We start from the raw sequence: 18188 nt of genomic DNA, 5'->3' as shown, positions 1-18188 counted from the left end.
TGCTAAGCTACGAAGCCGCACCGCTTGATGGATTGTCGGAGCATTACGGCTATTGTAGGTAGGAGCCTTGCGGAGTGATATGTACTGTGCTTCAACATAATATTACCGTATTGTGTGCGTATAACCTCTTTTTAAGTTTTGTGGATATTATACATGGTTATGCTGAGGATATGTCGGCCAATTTCCACTGGAAATGCCTTTTGGTTAAACTGTCAGCAAGGAATTTGCATTTGCACTGTTAATTTTTTATATAACTTTAATGCACATAAAAAAGCTGCTTGTTTAAGTGAAATTACATTGATGGGTTGTTTTTTTTTTTTTTTTTTTTTTTTTGCACTAATAAAGTTGAGGAGTTGTAAAGTATGTTGTCTAGTGTCAATTATATCGTCAGTTATATCGTTATCGCAAATTTTCAAATGTATATCGTGATAAATATTTTTGGTCATATCGCCCTGCTCTACATACATACATACATACATACATACTGTATGGAAATGTAGGATTCTGTATATTTACAATACTATATGTATACAATGTGGAAACATACATAATATACTTAATGAAAACATAGGATATCCTCCTATATATGGAAATATAGGATGTCTGTATACTATACTATGTGATTGCTTTATAGGATACTGTATATATACTATACTGTATTGTTACTAAATAGAAATGTAGGATACTGTGTTCTGTATTTTGCTGGCGTAGTATCAGCGGTGCTAGCTTTGCACAAGTGGTGAAATCTGAGGTTTGCATTTAGAAAACAACCCTTCTGCTTTGAAAAATGGAAAAAAAAAATGCTTGTTTCCTTGTGTGCGCTCAGGGCCGTGAGGGCATGACATGCTACTACCTGACCCACGGCTGGGCAGGTCTCATCGTGGTGGTGGAAAACCGCCACCCCAAGTACTACCTCCACGTCTCCTGTGACTGCACTGACAGCTTCAATGTGGTGTCCACACGCGGCAGCCTCAAGACCATCGACAGCGTCCCGCCTTTACACAGGTACACAAACCACTCTCTCTTTTCCTCACTTGCGCACAAAGTCAGAAAAGATAACAAGTGCACAGATTAAATTCTCCGGGAACATTTAGGTGCAGCAAATATCCACCACACTTACATGCTTATATAAACACAGTGATCCCACAGGATTAGTGCTCTGTGTTTCTTAATAAACTACCCCGGGCTGGTCTCAGCACAGTTAATATCTGCTTTTGTTTTCTGCTGGTCTCTATTGTGCTTCTCGCACTACTCCAGGCAGATAAATGCTGGGAGAATCAAGCATGCAGAAGCCGTTTACATGTTATTAGTTTTCTGTTTAACAGCATGAAATCTTCCAATAAGGGAAAATTGAGGGCTTTACCTGTCACAAAGTTACAGCCCATATAATGGGAAACTGTAAAAAGTCACCATGCACGAAGCTGCTCTTGTCATTTTCTCCATCTAACAAGAACATAGTGTCACTTTGCTTGCCTAAAAAGCACCGCACTATCACAGTCTCATATTTCGCTCACTTCCTTTATACGATTCATAGGTGAAAGCATTTAGTGGCAATGCAATCATTCAAAAGAAGACCATATCCAATTCATATTCATAGAGGTGTGAGTAACACAGTCACGGGCAGCAAGCCTTTATTTCTCACCATATGTCACCATATTATCCCAGTTTGTCTTGAAAATAGAATGATTCATTGGTGCTGATTAATCAGCTTGGTTTTCTCCACGCGTAGGTTTAGCTTCTCCTTGCAGTTCTCACATCACTTCAATTCAATTAATTGAAACTCATTTTAATTATTTTGAGGACGGAGTGGGATGAAACGACTGTGGCGCTCTTGTCCGTCAGCAGCCATCGGATAACTGTTGTAGCCGTTTGTTTTGCCACTTTTCGTCGGAAATTAGAGTGTAGCTGCACTTTTTAAATTTTCTTCCATTAATGCATGATTAAATTAAATGACGCTGCACTTTTCTCCTGAATGACGAAGGAGAAATGATGCTGGAGAGTTGAACCAATTCCCCCCCTCCGGTTGTTTTCAGTCTCTTACTTTTTGTTTCATACACAAGGCGCGATTTAAGACCAGTGTGTTTGTATTCACTTTACATGCGTTTGAATGTCAACAACAATAGCTCCAAGGCTCTCTGTCTCTCCCTGCAGGCAGGTGCTGGTGGTGCTTTCTCAGCTGGAGGGAAATGCCGGCTTCTCCATCACCCACCGCCTGGCTCACCGCAAGGCAGCCCAGGCCTCCCTGGGAGACTGGACCCCCACCAAGGCCACACACAGCCCCCAGCTCACCCCGGACATTGACGGCCTGCACCGGCCCCGGCCTCTATGACCACCGCCCACTTTATCCAAGACTCACTTGCTCTAGTCCAATAAAACTGTCAGACCACTGGAAAAATCAGACAAGGTTAGGCACAGTGTGTGGAGCCCTAAAATGCAGAGAAAGATGCGGTTTTTTGCGTCTCTTTGGTCGTACATCTGAATGTGAAGCACGACGGGAGAGGGAAACGTTTAGTTGCTCTCTTCCTAATGCTCCATGGATGCTCGAGATTTTGTCCGGACCGCACATGCTCTGTCTGTCCCTTGCCAACTGGATGTGCCATTTGAGGATAAAATGAGCGACAGGGGAGTACTAAAAAAAACAAACAAACAAACAAAAAACCCCCACAATACTTCACCCCGGCACCTGAGAGGATCCAGTTCTGACTACTTAACATTCTGGACATTTTGTATAGCTGGCAGCACCTGCTGTATGTGAAACAGATGTCAGCCCTCAGTTTGGTATGCTTGGAGATGACCCTGCTTTCAATGAGCTTCAAAAAAAAAAAAAGCCGGGGTGAGGTGCTGAAACTACTGAGCCATTGACCGGCCCATGGACCATGAGCCAACCACCAGATCAGACACTTCCCCCTCCCTCCATGTCGTCCACCAAGACTGCTAACAAAGTGGGCAGACTTCTGGGGGGGGTTTATCGCCCCCATCCTCAGTGCGGTACTTTATGAGCCAAACCCCAGTGATTTTACCCACAAAACATACATGTCCTGTATTTTTACATTTTTGGGAAACATCTCAGTGTGAGTTTAACTTGTTTATACACAACCCTCATTGCCTCTTGTTCATATTTGTGTTTTGGGTTTTTTTGAGGTTGTAGACAAAGCCATCATTCATACAGTACTGTTCCCTCTCCGTGGCACAATCTCTAGCTCAGGACCAAACCTGTGATTTGTACAGTAAGCTGGATTGGCAGGTGGATGGTGCCCAAGAAGCTGCAATAGTATCTTTTCACTGTTGTCTCCGCTGTTTGTGATGTTAGTGGGGTCGTGTTTGTAGAGACTGGAAGGTTTTTATCTTGTGAAATACGGAGCAGTAATGGAATCATCCGGCCTCAGTTTAGGGTCTCATCGCTGGAGGGCTTCTCGTCCACTTCACAAGGCAGTTTATATCTTTCTGTGCAAATTAAAATTTATGTGTACGGCACCTCCCCCCAGTCGTCGCCCTCCTGCATATTACATGAGTCTTACACTCGAGGTTTGTAACACCCAACAAATTGCATCTGATCTTGTTTGGTACAGAAGGTGAGTTTAGTGTCTGTTTCCCACACTTGCACAGTTTGCCAGCATGTCAGTTTATACTATAACGTGCTTAGGGAGTACTACAGTCGCTATTGGCTGTTTGAACAGCCAGTTTGCCATGGGGGAGCTCTTAAGAGGAGCTGCCGAGTTTACTTTGGGAGGGCAGGGACCACTTTTGTTTGCTTGGGTGCAGCGCGAGCGTCTGGGCAATCCTCCCACAAGAATACACTGACAGCTTGTTAGCAACAACACAGAGTCCTCGTGAAATAACAAATTATCATTTTGTCAGACTCGGTGCACACACAGCGAGACAGGAAAGAGACCCCCGAGATGGGCTGTGACACAGAAAACAGTTCTCTCTGAGTGTGCTCGTTCAAGGGATAGCTGTTTTACATAGGTCCTTATATATAAGGTCATGTTTTTTTTGTTTTTTTTCCCCAGTGTCAAAGCCATTACTCCTCATTCATCATGCTCTCACCATGGCAACATAGATGTCTCATCAGACAGAGAGGGGAACAATTAACATGGTACTATAGAGACAGGATTGAGTGGGAGACTTTTTATTTTAAAAACGATGTCTTACTGTTAATTTTGTGGTGAAATGGAGAAAAACTTGAAACCTAATAAGCAAAAATCCAGCAGCATTCATACAATTAATGATTAAGTGGGGAAAAACTGATTTTATTGTTTTCTTGGTTGTTGTTTTTTGTATCTAAATCATTTTAAATGTAAAAAAATTACAAGTTTATCATGGGTGATTTTCACTTCATATCATCTCATTTTTCTCCTTTTAGTTTTAAAATCATTGATGCTAAACGGCTGCACTGTGTCCCGATGCTTGCAGTGCAACGTTTGTTTTTAACGAAACCCAGAGCTCAAGTAACTGTAAATATGCTTTCCAAAGAAACATCAATGTGTAATGACCACTTTCAGATGTGCGTCCCCGTCTGGCCCTGTGTGCATGTGTGAGTATGTGCGGTCGCAGCCACGTAGCTGCGTCAGTCCCTGTGTCTTAATTTATTCATACAAGTGATTTGCAGCCGTTTTTCTGAAGCTGATGAATGACAGATAAAGGAATGTAATGAGGCTTTTACAGCTTCACTCTGAGCCCAGATGGATTGACGTGAACCTGCACTGAAACGACTGCGAAGGCACCTCAAAATCAAGCGTCACTGCTGGATCACTTTTACGTTTTACATGAGTTTTAAGTTTAGTTTGCTGGTCTTCTGTTAGGTCGTGTCCGTAGCTCTTCTGTGCTTTAGGAGCGCCCCCTGCTGCTGAATAGAAAACAACCAGAGAAGAGGTGGTCACTGACAGACCCAACCGACCCAACACGCCCCTGTTTTTTTTCTTTCCTCTTTCTTTTTTGTCTCTCATTGTAAATTGTACAATTTAGACAGAAAACTGAAAACTTAAGTCAGACTAAAGATTTAAAAGCATAAAAATGACCCTTTGAAAAAAAGAAATTAAAATATGATAGTAGATACAAAAAAGTAACCTAATGCTGAAAATAATGAACTCTGAAGAATGTGATATATATATATATATAAATATATATATATAGACATATAAATATATTTTATTGATCCTCTTTTTTTGGGAGCGGGGGACGTGGTATATGTGTACAAAAATATGTATGTTTAATTTTCAATCTCAGGTTCCAATGGACCAAATAAATTTTTTTTAAAAATGAAAAGGCTTTGGTGATTATTACGAAGTAGTATTTCCATTATTCATACAGATTTATTTATTTATTTTTAGTTTTTGGCACTCATAGAAATAACCTGATGCATGCACATATTTAATTTTTTTTCTGTTCAGGCTGCTGTACTTGAATAAAAAGATGAAGTCAAAGCTTTCAAGCTGCAGGGGGAAAAAAGCACTGACTAATTGAAAGAGCAGTGTATTTCCATATCAAACGTGGGGTTTTTTGTTTTTTAGCATATACATTGGTTTCTTCACTTTTCACTGAGCTTCACAGATCTGTTTTCTGATGTGATTATCAGTTTCTGGCCTGTAATGTGCCTCGTTTTCATCTCTGAGCCCCCTCTCCCCTGCTGAGAGCTTCTTTTTATTTTGCTCTGAATATTTTTTAGAACATCTCTTTGGTACATAAACTACTTGAACATACAGCCTTCCTCCTCTCTCACCCCAACCCTAATTTCCTGATTTGAATCTTCACCCACCCCTCCCTTCTCTTTCTCCTTTTTCTAAAAATGACCTGCTCCCCACTCCACTCCTCACTTTTTTGGCTCCTGCACCCTCCTCCAAGGCAACCCCTCCCTGCCCAAATCATCCAGTCCCCCCCACATCCTCTTCATTTAACCTCATATGACAGGAGTCCCCAACCCTCCCACTTTGGCTCACTTTTGCAAAACTCAGCAGACACACCAGAAAGGCTCTCCGAGGTTGTGACATCCAGCATAAGGAGCTGTCAGCCACTTTCTAGAACCATCTAGGAGGAAGCCTCTTCTAATTTGGAAACGAACAAAGGTACAGCCACGATCATATCTTCTAACATAGCCAGGGCATCTTCATCGTTAGCAGTAATGCTCAGACTAGTGGAAGGTCTGTGTACGCTAAAATCCAAACAGTGGTCTGACCAATGAGGAGAGAAAAGTGAAAACTTGCCCTTCTCATGGGAAACCTGTTCACTTCTAAGCCCTAGCTTCCCTGCTGCTGTGCAGATACAAAATAACCAATTAGATATAATCCTCTGAGTTTAGTCTGCACACATGATTAAGGCTAAATCACCCAAATACATGGTATGAAATTGAAAAGATGCAGTATCCCCTCTGAGTGGAAGGAAACTTTTCCGGGAAAGAGGACTGCTGTGAGTAAAGACTAGGGTCTCGGTGTGAGCGGGAGAATTTATTGTGCTGTTCTCAACAGAATATTGTGTATTGCTGCAAACTGCTTGAGGTTTAGTGCGAGGGGATCGTCTTCAGCTGCTTCCAGACAGGTAGATATATTTGATCGCAAAAAGAAAACACGAGTGGGGAAATTACAGCCATACATTATCATTATTTTAAGCACAAATTAGACACTTGCTTCCAGTAAAATCTAAAGAAGGACCGAAGGAGGTATGTGAGCTAGAGATGTATGAGTGCCACCACCAGATGATCACATTTCTCGCCCATCCTGTCCAGCCAAGTAAATAAATCATTTGATATTCAACCCGCGGAGGGCACGGGATGTGAGGATTTCCATGAAGGGCAGAGCTACAATGACTCACCTCGAAGAGCACGCCTAAATAGAGCCTTGGCTTGTCTCAGATTTGTGTGAGCTTCTTGTCATGAGAGTTCTCATCAGGGCTTTCAGGTCAGCGAGTGTAACTGGGGACAAGGCTTGTGTGTTTCCTTCACAGCATTTCACATAAGTGAAAGGAAGGAATGTGTACGAGGCTGATTAATGTAAGGCCACTTTCACTGTGGCTTGGTGAAAATCTGGGTCTCAAATAGTCCAGTACACCTGCTAACCCAGTCATCATAAAACAGTCAGTGCAGTGGTAGTGTAGTGCGATGGTTGGTGGTTGGGTTGGGTAGTAAAAAATAATACTTGAGTGGCATGGAACGGTATGTATCCCTGCACCAAAGTCCCCATTTACAGCCCTGCTTCTTCTCATTTGTCAGTCTGACCACTGGCTCTGCTCTGTGTCTGTTACTAAGCACATAACAACACACAAAATATAAACCAGCACGTTCAAACCGAAGACTAGGTGTTAATAAACCATGCAGTGCATATGTTTATATAGTTATTTAATGCTTCGTTCTTCTCCAGTAGAAAGTGTTGGCCATAAAAATGGCATCCCAGATCCCTGCACTGCCACAGTCCTACGCTCCGGGGACTGACAGCGTCTTTTCTGACCAGTCTGGCTTTTACTCTCTGGACTCCAACGTACCTGGACTCTCAAAGGTGATTCTCAACAAGCTCAACCTGAAGGACTACGGAGAATACAGGTTTCCAATTTTCATTTTTTCTTCTTTTTTTCAAACTTTCATAACACCCAGACCTGGATGGCATATATGCTTTGATTGGTTACGCTTTAGAAATTTGCACAAATTTCACATGTCCTACGTGCTCAGAAGTTGCCCTTTAATGTCACTTTAACACCTCAGATTCTTGAGCATGTGTCTTGCTTGGCAAATGATTTAGTGTCTGACTCTAATCAGGGCTGCACTCGAGGGGAAGGCTAGAGGAATCTCATTCCGCAACTACAAAGAGATGTTCCAGAGGATGGAGGAAACCTTCAAGTTCTGCGCCGGCTGTAACAAACTCCCCGAGCATCTCGCCGAGGGACAGGCCCTGAAGCGCTGTGTGAAGTGAGTGCAAACTGCACCCTGTTGCGTTTGATTTACAGTATTCAGTCATTAACGCCGATTAACAATAATCGTCGTTTACAGTCTGAATATTTTCTGGAAATTAAATCTCCACTGTTCTCGGGACATTTCTGTCACCACACAGCCAGGATCTTGTTTTGATGTTGTTGTCCAATAGCTGTCATGTGTGAGGCATTACCAGCTGCCGCTGTATCAGCAACGGAATGATAAGCCACCCAAGTGTGGACAGCACTACAGAGGTGGATAATGGCCAATGGCAAATATAGCTAAGTCCCCTGACTGTGATTCATCTCTCTGCAACTCTGCAGCTTATTAAGAGCAGCTTAATGCAGTTCATATGTCACACCATCAGAGAGAGAGCTCAAGGAGAATATTGAGGGAAAAGCAGCAGAAAACACTGCAGTGCATTTTCATGAGCACCTAATTGTTTTTGTGCCTCGTTTTTCTTTCGCCCCTCCAGCTCCCTGCTCCTTTTTTGCTTCCTTTCCCGTCTCTGATTCACGCCGACTCATTCATGCTGTCGTACATACGCGTTCCCTTGAAATTCTCAGCTGCCGCTGCCTCTAACCTCTTGCCAGTAGCAAGAGGCATTTAGGCGCACAAAAAACGGAAATGTTGACAAGTTATACCCTCGAGACCTTTGACATTAGAATTACCACCAGCGTTAAAGCAGTAATGCTGACTTTCTAATGCCGTCCTAATCCTCATTCTTTTTCGCTTTCCTCTGTTTATTAATCTCTTGGGAAATGGTTCACACTTTAACTTTCAAGGGCACCTTGTTTTTCCTCACCCGTGTTTTGAGTCACTTCTTCTACTTATAAGCCTCTTTTGGAGAATTAGTACTCGCAAAGTGCACCGTGCTGGAACACGGTGGCTGATAAATGATTTTATGTAAATGTGGGGTGCCTCTATGGCTGCAAATGACTGCAAGGTAAAGTAATATAGTCTCCCAATGCAGCAACTGCTGCTGGCAGTCAGACCACTACTCCAACACATTGCCTCATCATCGCGCATGCTGTGTGACAACACAAAGGCCTGCATCCATACTGAGAGGTCATAAACTCCTGCTTTTACCTAGTATGCCCCTGATTTATTTATTTATTTATTTTTTCCCCAGCAGCTGCCTAAAGCGATTCAGAATTCATCTTCAGTCTCATTAGTTTCTCACTGCACAAGAAGGTCAACATTTTGGTTCTGTATGTAAGAAGCTATTTGTGACTTGGCACAAGCAAAACATTCTAACTGGTGGCCTAGTACTTAAGAAGCTCTCTTGATATACATTACACTGCATGGAGTACTCATAAATAATCTTACTCTTTAGCTAATATTTAGCATGAAATACCTAAAAGCTTAGATAGTTTAGCGTAATACAAGATTAGAACCAGTAGGGTGACCAGATCCCAACATGCTAAATGTAAAACAAAGTGTGTGTTTTTGCAGGACAATGTAGGGCACTAATGCTGAGAGGCTTTTAGCATGATTTCATAAATCATTTCACATAAACCTCCTTTTGAGCTACAAGTTTGAAAACTGTGCAGACTTTGTGGTGACTTGCATTTTCCCACCCTGGGAGTACCGTAGGCAGCATAAGATGGTGATATAGTCACCTGTGGGAGACACAAGATGACAACCTTTGCCACTATCTTCACAGGCATTAAATAAAAGCTGGATTTTAGAAGTGTCTGTCTTGCAGTGTGGATTTTCAGAAACTAGAGACAATCAAAATCTACGGTATTGTCTCAGTAGGTGGAAAGGGAGGGAAAGGTATAAAAATGCTATGCGCTCGCACATAAAGAGGGAAACCTGCTAACCCTACTATATAGCCATGCTCACCTTCTGAGTGTGGCTTTTCTTGGCAATAGATTGGACTGTTTTGAGCTTAAATTAGGAAATCCATATACAGCCAAGTATGCAGTCCTGCAAAAGTGTAAGAACACCACATCATTGTTTTGGCTAGCTTAAAGAACCACCGCTAGCAGCAATAACTTGAAGTGATCGCTCTCTGTGTGACTTTATCAACCTCTCACATTGTTGTGGAGGAATTATAGCACTCTCTTTTTTTATAATGTTACTTCAGTTCATTGAGCTTTTTGATATTTGTTCATGCACAGCTCTTTTATGGTCCCTCCAAAGCATTTAAGGCAGGTTGAGGTCTGGACTTTGTCTGAGCCACTGCAATACATTGGGATTTTCTTTTTCAGTCATTCTGCTGTAGATTTGATGCTAGGATTACTGTCTGGTTGCATAAATCAGGCTTTAGCTATGAGACATGGTTGACTTCATGACTCTGAAGTCAACCATCACCCTTCCACCATCCTTGATACCTGGTGTTACGTCTTGTGGTTTGTTCAGAGACAACTTTGTAAATGTAAGCCATGCTGCTATGTTCTTTTTAGTGAGAAGATGTTTTCGCCTACCAACTATTCCAAAATAAGCTATTCAGCATTTTTCTAATTGTACTGTCATCAATATTTAAGATGCAAAATGAGACCTGTAGAGTCTGAGAAGTAGCTAAATGCAAATAGTATTTTTTTTTCTATTTGCATTGACATTTCATGGTCTGACCTTGGGGTGAGGATGGTCGGACAACCACCCCTGAAGAGATTGCAGGATTGTGTTAAACATGCACCTGAATGCTCCAAAACAAACTGCTGAAAGTGTAAAACAGTAGAAGTATGGAGAATTACAGCTTCACAAACAGAGTAATGCTTCTGCTTACCGTCTTCTTCTTTCTCACACCTTTTCTACTCAATTTTTCACTATGTTACCATTTTTCTTCTGTTTTCCACCAGGTGTTTGAATGTGTACTACTGCACTAAGGACTGTCAAAGAAAGGACTGGGTTCAGCATAAAAAGGTTTGCAAGATCTTGCGGCTGGTGGCGATTGACAGACTAGTGGAGTGGCTAATGTTCACAGGTGAGAAATTACAAGGTGGTGCTGCTGAAATGAATTCACGTCTCTATGGCTTAAATTTTCCTTTTCTGGAGAAAAAAATTATATTTCAGCCTCCTTTTTGAAAGCTGTATCATACATATCAACACATTTGTACCCCTCCCTCACCAAAAAATGGGCTCATTGCTTCGGGACAGCAATGTGCAGTTTTCTGTATATTTATGAAGTAGATTTGATTGCTTTTATATCCTGCAACTCAGCGCTCCTAAAAATAATAACACAGAGGTTCTCTCTCTGATCGGAATCGCTACTCCAACACACTTGAGTCGAATAATCACAACAAGCAGCCCCAAGGACCTGAGTTTGGAAGCGCTGTTTTCCTGTTATCCCCGTAAGAAAAATGGTCTAACGGCATAATGATGCCCTGAGGCAACGAACCAAAAAAAGCTGTTTTAGTAAATACATGAAATCCAAATCTGTCTTTAAACAAACAACTATACTTGTTCACATATTCATGCATATACACACATTTTCTTGACATAGTTATTTCAATTTTGAACATGTATACATATGATATCAGTTTTAGCAGTAGCTAACATTGAGTTGCATGCAGAGTTAGTTCCTGAAAGGACTGTTCCACTCCCAGGTCAAAGGTCAGATCCTTTTCTACTGGTTATTTTACTTATTACAGTGACGTGTTATGAAATAAAGTAAACTGTAGATTGTAAAGGACAGTGTAATAAACAATTATGTGGTTTGTTGCCTACCTGGGCAACTCCACGACAGAGTCATGAGGTTTCTATCAATCCCAGATGAAAATCAAGAGAAATTACACAAAGGAAACGCCCGAAAGACAACGAGTGAGACAGAGAAGTGAAGTTTTTCTCTCCTAAATTTCTGTCATAGTTGTCCAGTGTTTTAATATCTGACTTTAAAAGCCTCTGTGGACCTACAAGCTTTGTAGCTCAATCATAGTATTGTACCACTGTTACAGGAGACCTCCCCATCCCTACTGAGAAGTGGTCCAAGTCAGCTGGTGAGGTGAAGAACTGGGACGACTGGCTTTCCATGCAGGGGGATCTTACACCACGCCTGAACACCATCTTGTCCGGTGCCAACATGGCGGCCCTTTGGAAAAACGCCTCCAGGCCTCGACCGGATGACGCTGACCTGCGACAATCCTTATGGCGAATTCAGAGCGAGTTCCTCTCTCGAGTTCTCACAGTGGGCTTGGCCGTGCAGCACTTTAAACTGGACCCGCATGCCAAACCAGTCACTGTTCACCTAGTGGGGACATCTCACAATGAGACCATGGGAGCCAGACTGACCGACTTTGATGAGCTGAACCACATGTTCCCTGGTCACCAGGGCATAGAGGTGGTGATGGTTGGACCCGAGGTGGTGGACGGCCCCATCATGAGACCTCCTCTCAGGGCATTTGGCCCCAAGCAGAGAGTCTACATCAGTGCCTACAAGGCTCTTTACCATCAGTTCTGGGAGGATGTGGTGGATAAACAGGAAGCAGCCAAGCCGGACCTGGTGGTTGGATTTCATCCTGGTATGTATTTAAATACTCCCACAAGACATCAACGAAGAGTGCAATTTTGAGAGAATTTTGAGAGTGGCCTGAATTGAAAATGAATTTAGATTAAGACCTTAATGACTGCTGCAGCTATTTTGGACTGAAGCGATGGCTTGTCTCCCTCTACGTGTGTCTGGCAGCTACTTCCTTCAGAGAATAGAGAAAGCAGGAAACCTGTAGCTCACTGGATCTGGCCCATTCATTAGTGCCAGGCCTTTATTGGGGATTTGGGTGATTAAGGGGAGCAGCTGTAAAAGAGTTTGGCTTGAGATAGCTGGAGTCAGCATAATGTTAGTAAGCTCTCCTTTTGAAGAGGTGTCTCAGTCTATCACTGCCTGCCCTCTCGTGTGCAAAGTCATTGATTTGAAGCCATCGGGGGACAGCTACATTTAAAGTTTTTGGAGTAGAACACAAAGGGTAACTGAAAGTCTTGACACCCACTTCCCCGTTTGTGCACTTTCACTGACAACCACCTCATTAAAGCCGCACTATAACCCTACGCCCTCGTGCTTTTGCACCGAGCCTGTTCTTTGACCCTTTAACCTGCAAATCAGCAGTAAAGCCCCGACCCAAAATGCACCCGTAACCCTGGCTCGGTTATCGCTACAGGCTCCAGTGGAGCTAAATATACAGGAATCAGTCATCCTGAGAGTAAACTGCCTGAGAGCCTGGCTGCGTTTCATACTGCAAAGCTGGCAGAGCACTGCATTATGACACTGTTTAGGTGATAGGCGCGCAGGCAGCGTGACGAAAGGAATAAAAAAGAAGGTGTATGGGTGTGTGTGTGTGTGCTGAAGTCACAAGAGAATGAAAACCGGGGGAAAGGGAAAGCTACTAGAAAAACACATTTACAAAATAAACCGTGGAGATATTGACCTTTGAGAATAAGAGGGAGGAGGTAATGTCAGCTTTCAGAAAGGAGATTGATGTGGGATATGTAACATTACCCATACAGGGATACAACGCCCCCAAAACAGGTGCCTCATAAATGCAAAAACCCCCATCCAGACTGCTTTTTGTTATCCGTGAAATAAACTGGATTTTCACAGCTATATAACACTTTCTTGTTGCCTGGTTTAAAAAAAAAAAGTCTATTATCATTAATAATTACCATATGGCCCAAATTTACTCTGCTGCCAGGCAATTATGGCAGTCGTTACCAGTCAGGCTGGAGCCTGTCTTTGTCGCTTTGTCTCCTGGGGTATGGTTTAAACCTCTAAACGCTTACTCCGTGTTAACAGCTTTCTCGTCACGATAAGTGTAACCGCTGGGGTGTTCATATCATGGAGTGCATTAATGAAATTGAAATCGCCCTCCTCCTCCAGTTTGAGTTCCCGGGAAAGATGAGGCGCTTGATAACATGACGCCCTCTCTTTGCCACGCTGTCACATTTCTTGCATACACCCTGGTATCTGCAAACATGTTTCTCACATGTCCACTTTCCCGTTAATGCTGAGTGAGATATAACCGCATCCTTCTCTGGGGTAAAATAATAATAATGCAAGCACAGGAAAATTCTCTTGTTTGCTCGGTTTTGTCTCACTCAGGGACACTTAAGCTGGATGGATTTACAGTATTTGCTGCCATGGCAGGCTGGAACCTCGCTAATCTGGTTGAAGGGCAAACTTTTCACCATAATACCCCACCGCCACCCCGCACCACCCCCCGCCGCTCAAAAATCTGACTTCTGATATAAACCAGAGTCTGGGGAAAGTGACATCTGTCAGTTAATATACCGGAGGATTATGCAACCAGCCCGTCCTAAATGTAGCCGGACTGCTGTGACTGTCTGTGTGACTGACTGGAGAGTATCACACATTTTCAGCTGGTGTGATGCTGAAAGATTTAACAAGCTTCCCAATGTCCAGCTAAAGCTCACAAATGAGGTCTGCTTGCTTGTGGCAAAGCTGCCGTCTTCACATCGACACCACAGGTGTGTCGGCATCAGTGAAGCTGGATTATATAATGCTGTTTACTTCAGACCTCAATCCTGACACTGACACTGCAATACACACCTGTCAATAAACGGCTGCGGAGGAACACGACAGCCAGAGATTCCTTGGTTTATTAATGAGATTAGGTATGCCCAGAAGGGATTGTACTCAAGCTAACAAGAGAAACACATGGTTTGCTGGAGCCTAATCAAGTGTACTCTGTTCCATCTTTACCTCACTGACTAAAAGGAGACTGACTGTTTTCTCTGTCAGTTTGTTGTTTTAATCTTGTAGCTTCCAGCTGACTCATTTTTTTTAAAAGAGTGGAGCATCTAGCAGGGATAAGATGCACATATTTACTTCACCAGGATTATATTGGAGGATGGGAAAAGATGAAAGGAAGATAGAAGTGCACTGTGGTTTTAACAGTGTAGTGGGTAACAGGCCATAAGCAAAGGTGACACTAATTATTTAACATTTCTAATAATTAACATGTTTGTGGACGTACAGCATACAGGTTCACTTGTTTGTTTTTAACTCAGGGTTCCACGCTAACCAGGGTCTGGTAGAGGGTTGGCTGCCCACTCTTCTGCTGCTCAGAGACTATAACATCCCTTCCTTCTTCACCATGTTCAGGTAAGTCATGCTCCTGTGGCTCTAATTGCTTGGATCGCATTTTATATAGCAGGCTTAATAAAACCTCTCACTCTCTTAGCTATTGAATATTTGAAATTCTTTGCGCTTGAGGGACTTCATTAACTCGTTTTGTATACCATCTGCTAACTCCGCCAGAAAAAAAAGAAAGTCAGAACTGACTGTCGGAGATTGTTGATGAACATCCAGTGCTGTGCAAAAGGTTTCATTTCTTTATGTTTTGATAGAAAGATGGGAAATAGGTTCTACATTTTATTGAGATGTGCAAACACACATGGGATTACAGTACAGGCAAAAGCAGAGTTTGTATAATTTTAAGGAACTCAAATGTCAATATTTGGTGTGACCACCTTTATTCTTCAACACAGCCTGAACTCTCTAAGTCAGCTTTCTTGACATTTCTTTAAGTAGTCTTCAGGAATAGTTCTCCAGGCTTCTTGAAGGACATTCAAAGCCCTTCTTTCAATGTTGCCTTCCTTTTGTTCTGTTCTAAGTCAAGATGAGCCCACACTGCTTTAATAATGTTGCGGTCTGGGCTCTGGGGAGGCCAGTGCATGACTGTTAGTGTTTCATTGTGTGTTTTTTGATTCAGGTATGCTTTTAGGGCACTGGCAGTGTGTTTAGCATCACTAATTCTGAATCTAATGCTGAAAATAAAGCTGTTGAAGCTTTCCACATCACACGTTCGTAATTCTGTCAATACTGACAACATCTCTAACACCACTGCCTGAAGTGCAGCCATGACAGAGCCTCCACCATGCTTTACAGGAGGCTGTAGATACTCACTCTGTCGTACCTCTCTCCTGACCTCCTCTGTTTGTTGGCAATGATTTGAACCAGAGATTTCAATTTTGAATTCATCACTACATATGGGATCTGTTGCCAGTTCTTTGTCAAGAAACCTTAAGAATGGCTCCCTGACAGCCACCCTTCCACTGAGACCATTTCTGATGAGGCTTTTGTGAACAGTAGATGATCCACTGACGGTCCAGATGCCTTATTCAGGTCATGTGTCAGGCCTTTGCTGGATTTCTTCCTATATCTTAAGGCCATAACTATCAGATTCTGTTCATCTGCTGCAGATATGCATTTTTAGGCCCTGACACTTTAGCCCAGTTTTCTGCTCTACTGCTTACCTAGAAGAAAAGATTTGTTTCTTTTACAGCAGGAGCTCTAAACAGAATCCCCCCTGTAGTGTATAACTGGATGAAATTGCAGAGTTCTGGTACTCCAGTCTTTCACCCTTTGTTGATGCCGTTTTGCCAAAATGTCTGTTTTCTTGTAGCCGTTTGTGTTTCTTAAGCACTCACGACTCACACGCACAATGAAACTAAACTTCAACCTAAATTTGAGTATTTTCACACCTCTTTTGTCTCCACAGTGAGATGGAGCTCAAGTACTCACTGGAGATTCTGCTGGAGCTGGAGATGCACATCAGGGATAGTGGGCCCAATCCATTCACCTCACAGAAACCAGAGCAGGTCCAAGCGTGTCCTAACAAACCCCCCGTCTACTGCAACTCTCATTACATCAGTTTCCAGGGACTGCTTCCACAAGAAGACCTTGGGGGCCGTCGTGCAGATGCTTAGAGTCCACAGTGAAACCTATGAAGGTAACTCAACGCCTTCTTTTCAGACCTGACAGATTTGCGGGTTTCCTGAAGTCCTTGGGGGACTTTCTGCAACCTGTCAGAGATGGACATAACTCTGCTGGACACTGAAGGATACCTCTGGCATTGGGAGTGAAGGAAAAATAATCTTCACTCCTTCCAGAGTGTCCTTTAATTCTGATATGTTTACCTAATGAGGCAGAAGCCAGCAGTTTTTGGGGGGTAAAAGCACCAGTGGATCCCAGAGGTTTCTACTCTCTTCATTATGCAGGGTGACATGACTGTTGGATATGAAGACTCACTGTTGTACCTGTATTATGAGACCAAAATTAGCTTCATCATCACTTGACGACTTCCTGTGATTTGTTCTGCGGCATGAGCAAATTCCCAAATATCACACTGGCTGCACATGCACTTGAATTTAACACACAATCTCGAATAACGACTAAATAAATGACAGCATTATCAAAGAAGCTGAGATTCCTTTGAGATTTGTGATGGTTGTGAGTTTTTCTACTTTATCGCGTGGTTTTGTCTCTGCTTTGTTGCTCAAATTTGAGTCTTTAGTTCTTGAAAAAGAGTTGTGCTGACAGCAGAGAGTTCTACTGATGCACATTAAAGTAACATTTCTTTATTTATGCCTCTGTTTACTGTGTGTTGTCTTTTATTAAGGTTTATTATCATGTCTAATAGCATTTTTAATGGTGGTAATCACTTAAGCGTGGTAAAATATAATAAACACACCATTACTGTTCTGATTACAGGCCCTGTATTGCTGTATTGTAGTGTATTTTTTTAAACTAGGGTATTAAAGGATATTTTCATATGTGCTAAATGAAGGTCTGCATTGGCAAGTGAAATTTATTTGACAGGTACGTTTTATTTACTATGGAATAAACAACAATTACCATACATTAACCTTCACTCTCTCCTAGCCCATCTGCCTCTCTTAAAAAACATCACGAGCCCCGTTTTTCAAATAACCATAAAACAATTTATAGCCGGTCTGAAACCATCTGACACAAAACTGAATAATGCTTTTTAAAATTAACACTATTATGTTATAAAGCATGGAAAAAAGCTGAATTCTGCCCTCAGTAGATAATGGCACAGAGATCCACCGTAAAGAAAAATGTATTGTTTCAGCCTCATTCAAAATGTGGATCTGGTGTCATTTCCCCACACAGCCATCTCTAACTGTTACAGAAGATTTTTTAAAAAGAGAAAATATCCAGTGAGCATCTTCTCTCTGAACAAAATGAAGTGCGTGGGGACCAGAAGAGCACATCTGGTGTCACTCCTGTCAGCTAGGAACAGAAAACTGAGGCTACACCTCACACACGCTCACTGAAATTAGACAACAGATGATTGCAAAAGCATTTCCTGGTCAGATGAGTCTCAAATGCCGCAGTCTACCTGAGCATTACTACTGACCACGTCCATTTCTTTATGACCACAGTGTACTCATCTTCTAATGATTGCTTCCAGCACGATAACACGCCATGTAGCAAAACTCAAAACATCTGAAATTGGTTTCTTGAACATGACAATTAGTTCTCTTTACTCAAATGGCCTCCACAGCCACCAGCTCGCAATCCAGTGGAGCG

General features: G+C 42.4%; 2 protein-coding genes across 8 annotated transcripts in view; both read left to right on the top strand.

Annotated features, from left to right (window-relative positions):
* capn15 (calpain 15) overlaps positions 1–5265 on the top strand; it is a 45376-nt gene extending 40111 nt beyond the window's left edge. For 5 of the 6 annotated variants that reach the window (XM_031739292.2, XM_039616305.1, XM_039616307.1 and 2 more), the window contains 2 exons: positions 827–1005; positions 2152–2329. In XM_031739292.2, coding sequence (XP_031595152.1) covers positions 827–1005; positions 2152–2329 — 357 coding nt within the window. Of the gene's footprint in view, positions 1–826; positions 1006–2151 lie in introns of all 6 variants that reach the window. The other variant, XM_039616303.1, reaches the window with a different exon arrangement.
* A 543-nt stretch (positions 5266–5808) lies between these two features.
* Positions 5809–17342, top strand: LOC116319918 (putative protein MSS51 homolog, mitochondrial). Of its 2 annotated transcripts, none has more exons than XM_031739386.2 (7): positions 5809–6062; positions 7353–7528; positions 7742–7891; positions 10702–10826; positions 11797–12360; positions 14861–14954; positions 16354–17342. In XM_031739386.2, exons 2-7 carry the CDS (start codon positions 7371–7373, stop codon positions 16559–16561), a joined length of 1299 nt encoding a protein of 432 aa, XP_031595246.1. In that variant the 5' UTR covers positions 5809–6062; positions 7353–7370; the 3' UTR covers positions 16562–17342. The 2 variants fall into 2 exon arrangements, with proteins under 2 accessions (XP_031595246.1, XP_031595245.1); XM_031739385.2 differs by having other exon boundaries at positions 7350–7528.
* The last annotated feature ends 846 nt before the right edge of the window (positions 17343–18188 follow it).

The sequence above is a fragment of the Oreochromis aureus genome, linkage group 8, assembly GCF_013358895.1.
Source record: "Oreochromis aureus strain Israel breed Guangdong linkage group 8, ZZ_aureus, whole genome shotgun sequence".
In the NCBI taxonomy this organism is placed as follows: domain Eukaryota; kingdom Metazoa; phylum Chordata; class Actinopteri; order Cichliformes; family Cichlidae; genus Oreochromis; species Oreochromis aureus.
The sequence above is the reverse complement of the archived record's forward strand: the minus strand, read 5'-3'. Positions and strand labels throughout refer to the sequence as shown.

Excerpts from the sequence above, each read along its gene's own strand:
- LOC116319918 (XM_031739386.2), top strand. The coding sequence starts at position 7,371 with ATGGCATCCCAGATCCCTGCACTGCCACAGTCCTACGCTCCGGGGACT. Across the intron at positions 7,892-10,701 it reads GCCCTGAAGCGCTGTGTGAA|GTGTTTGAATGTGTACTACT; the intron begins GTGAGTGCAAAC and ends GTTTTCCACCAG. Across the intron at positions 10,827-11,796 it reads GGAGTGGCTAATGTTCACAG|GAGACCTCCCCATCCCTACT; the intron begins GTGAGAAATTAC and ends CCACTGTTACAG.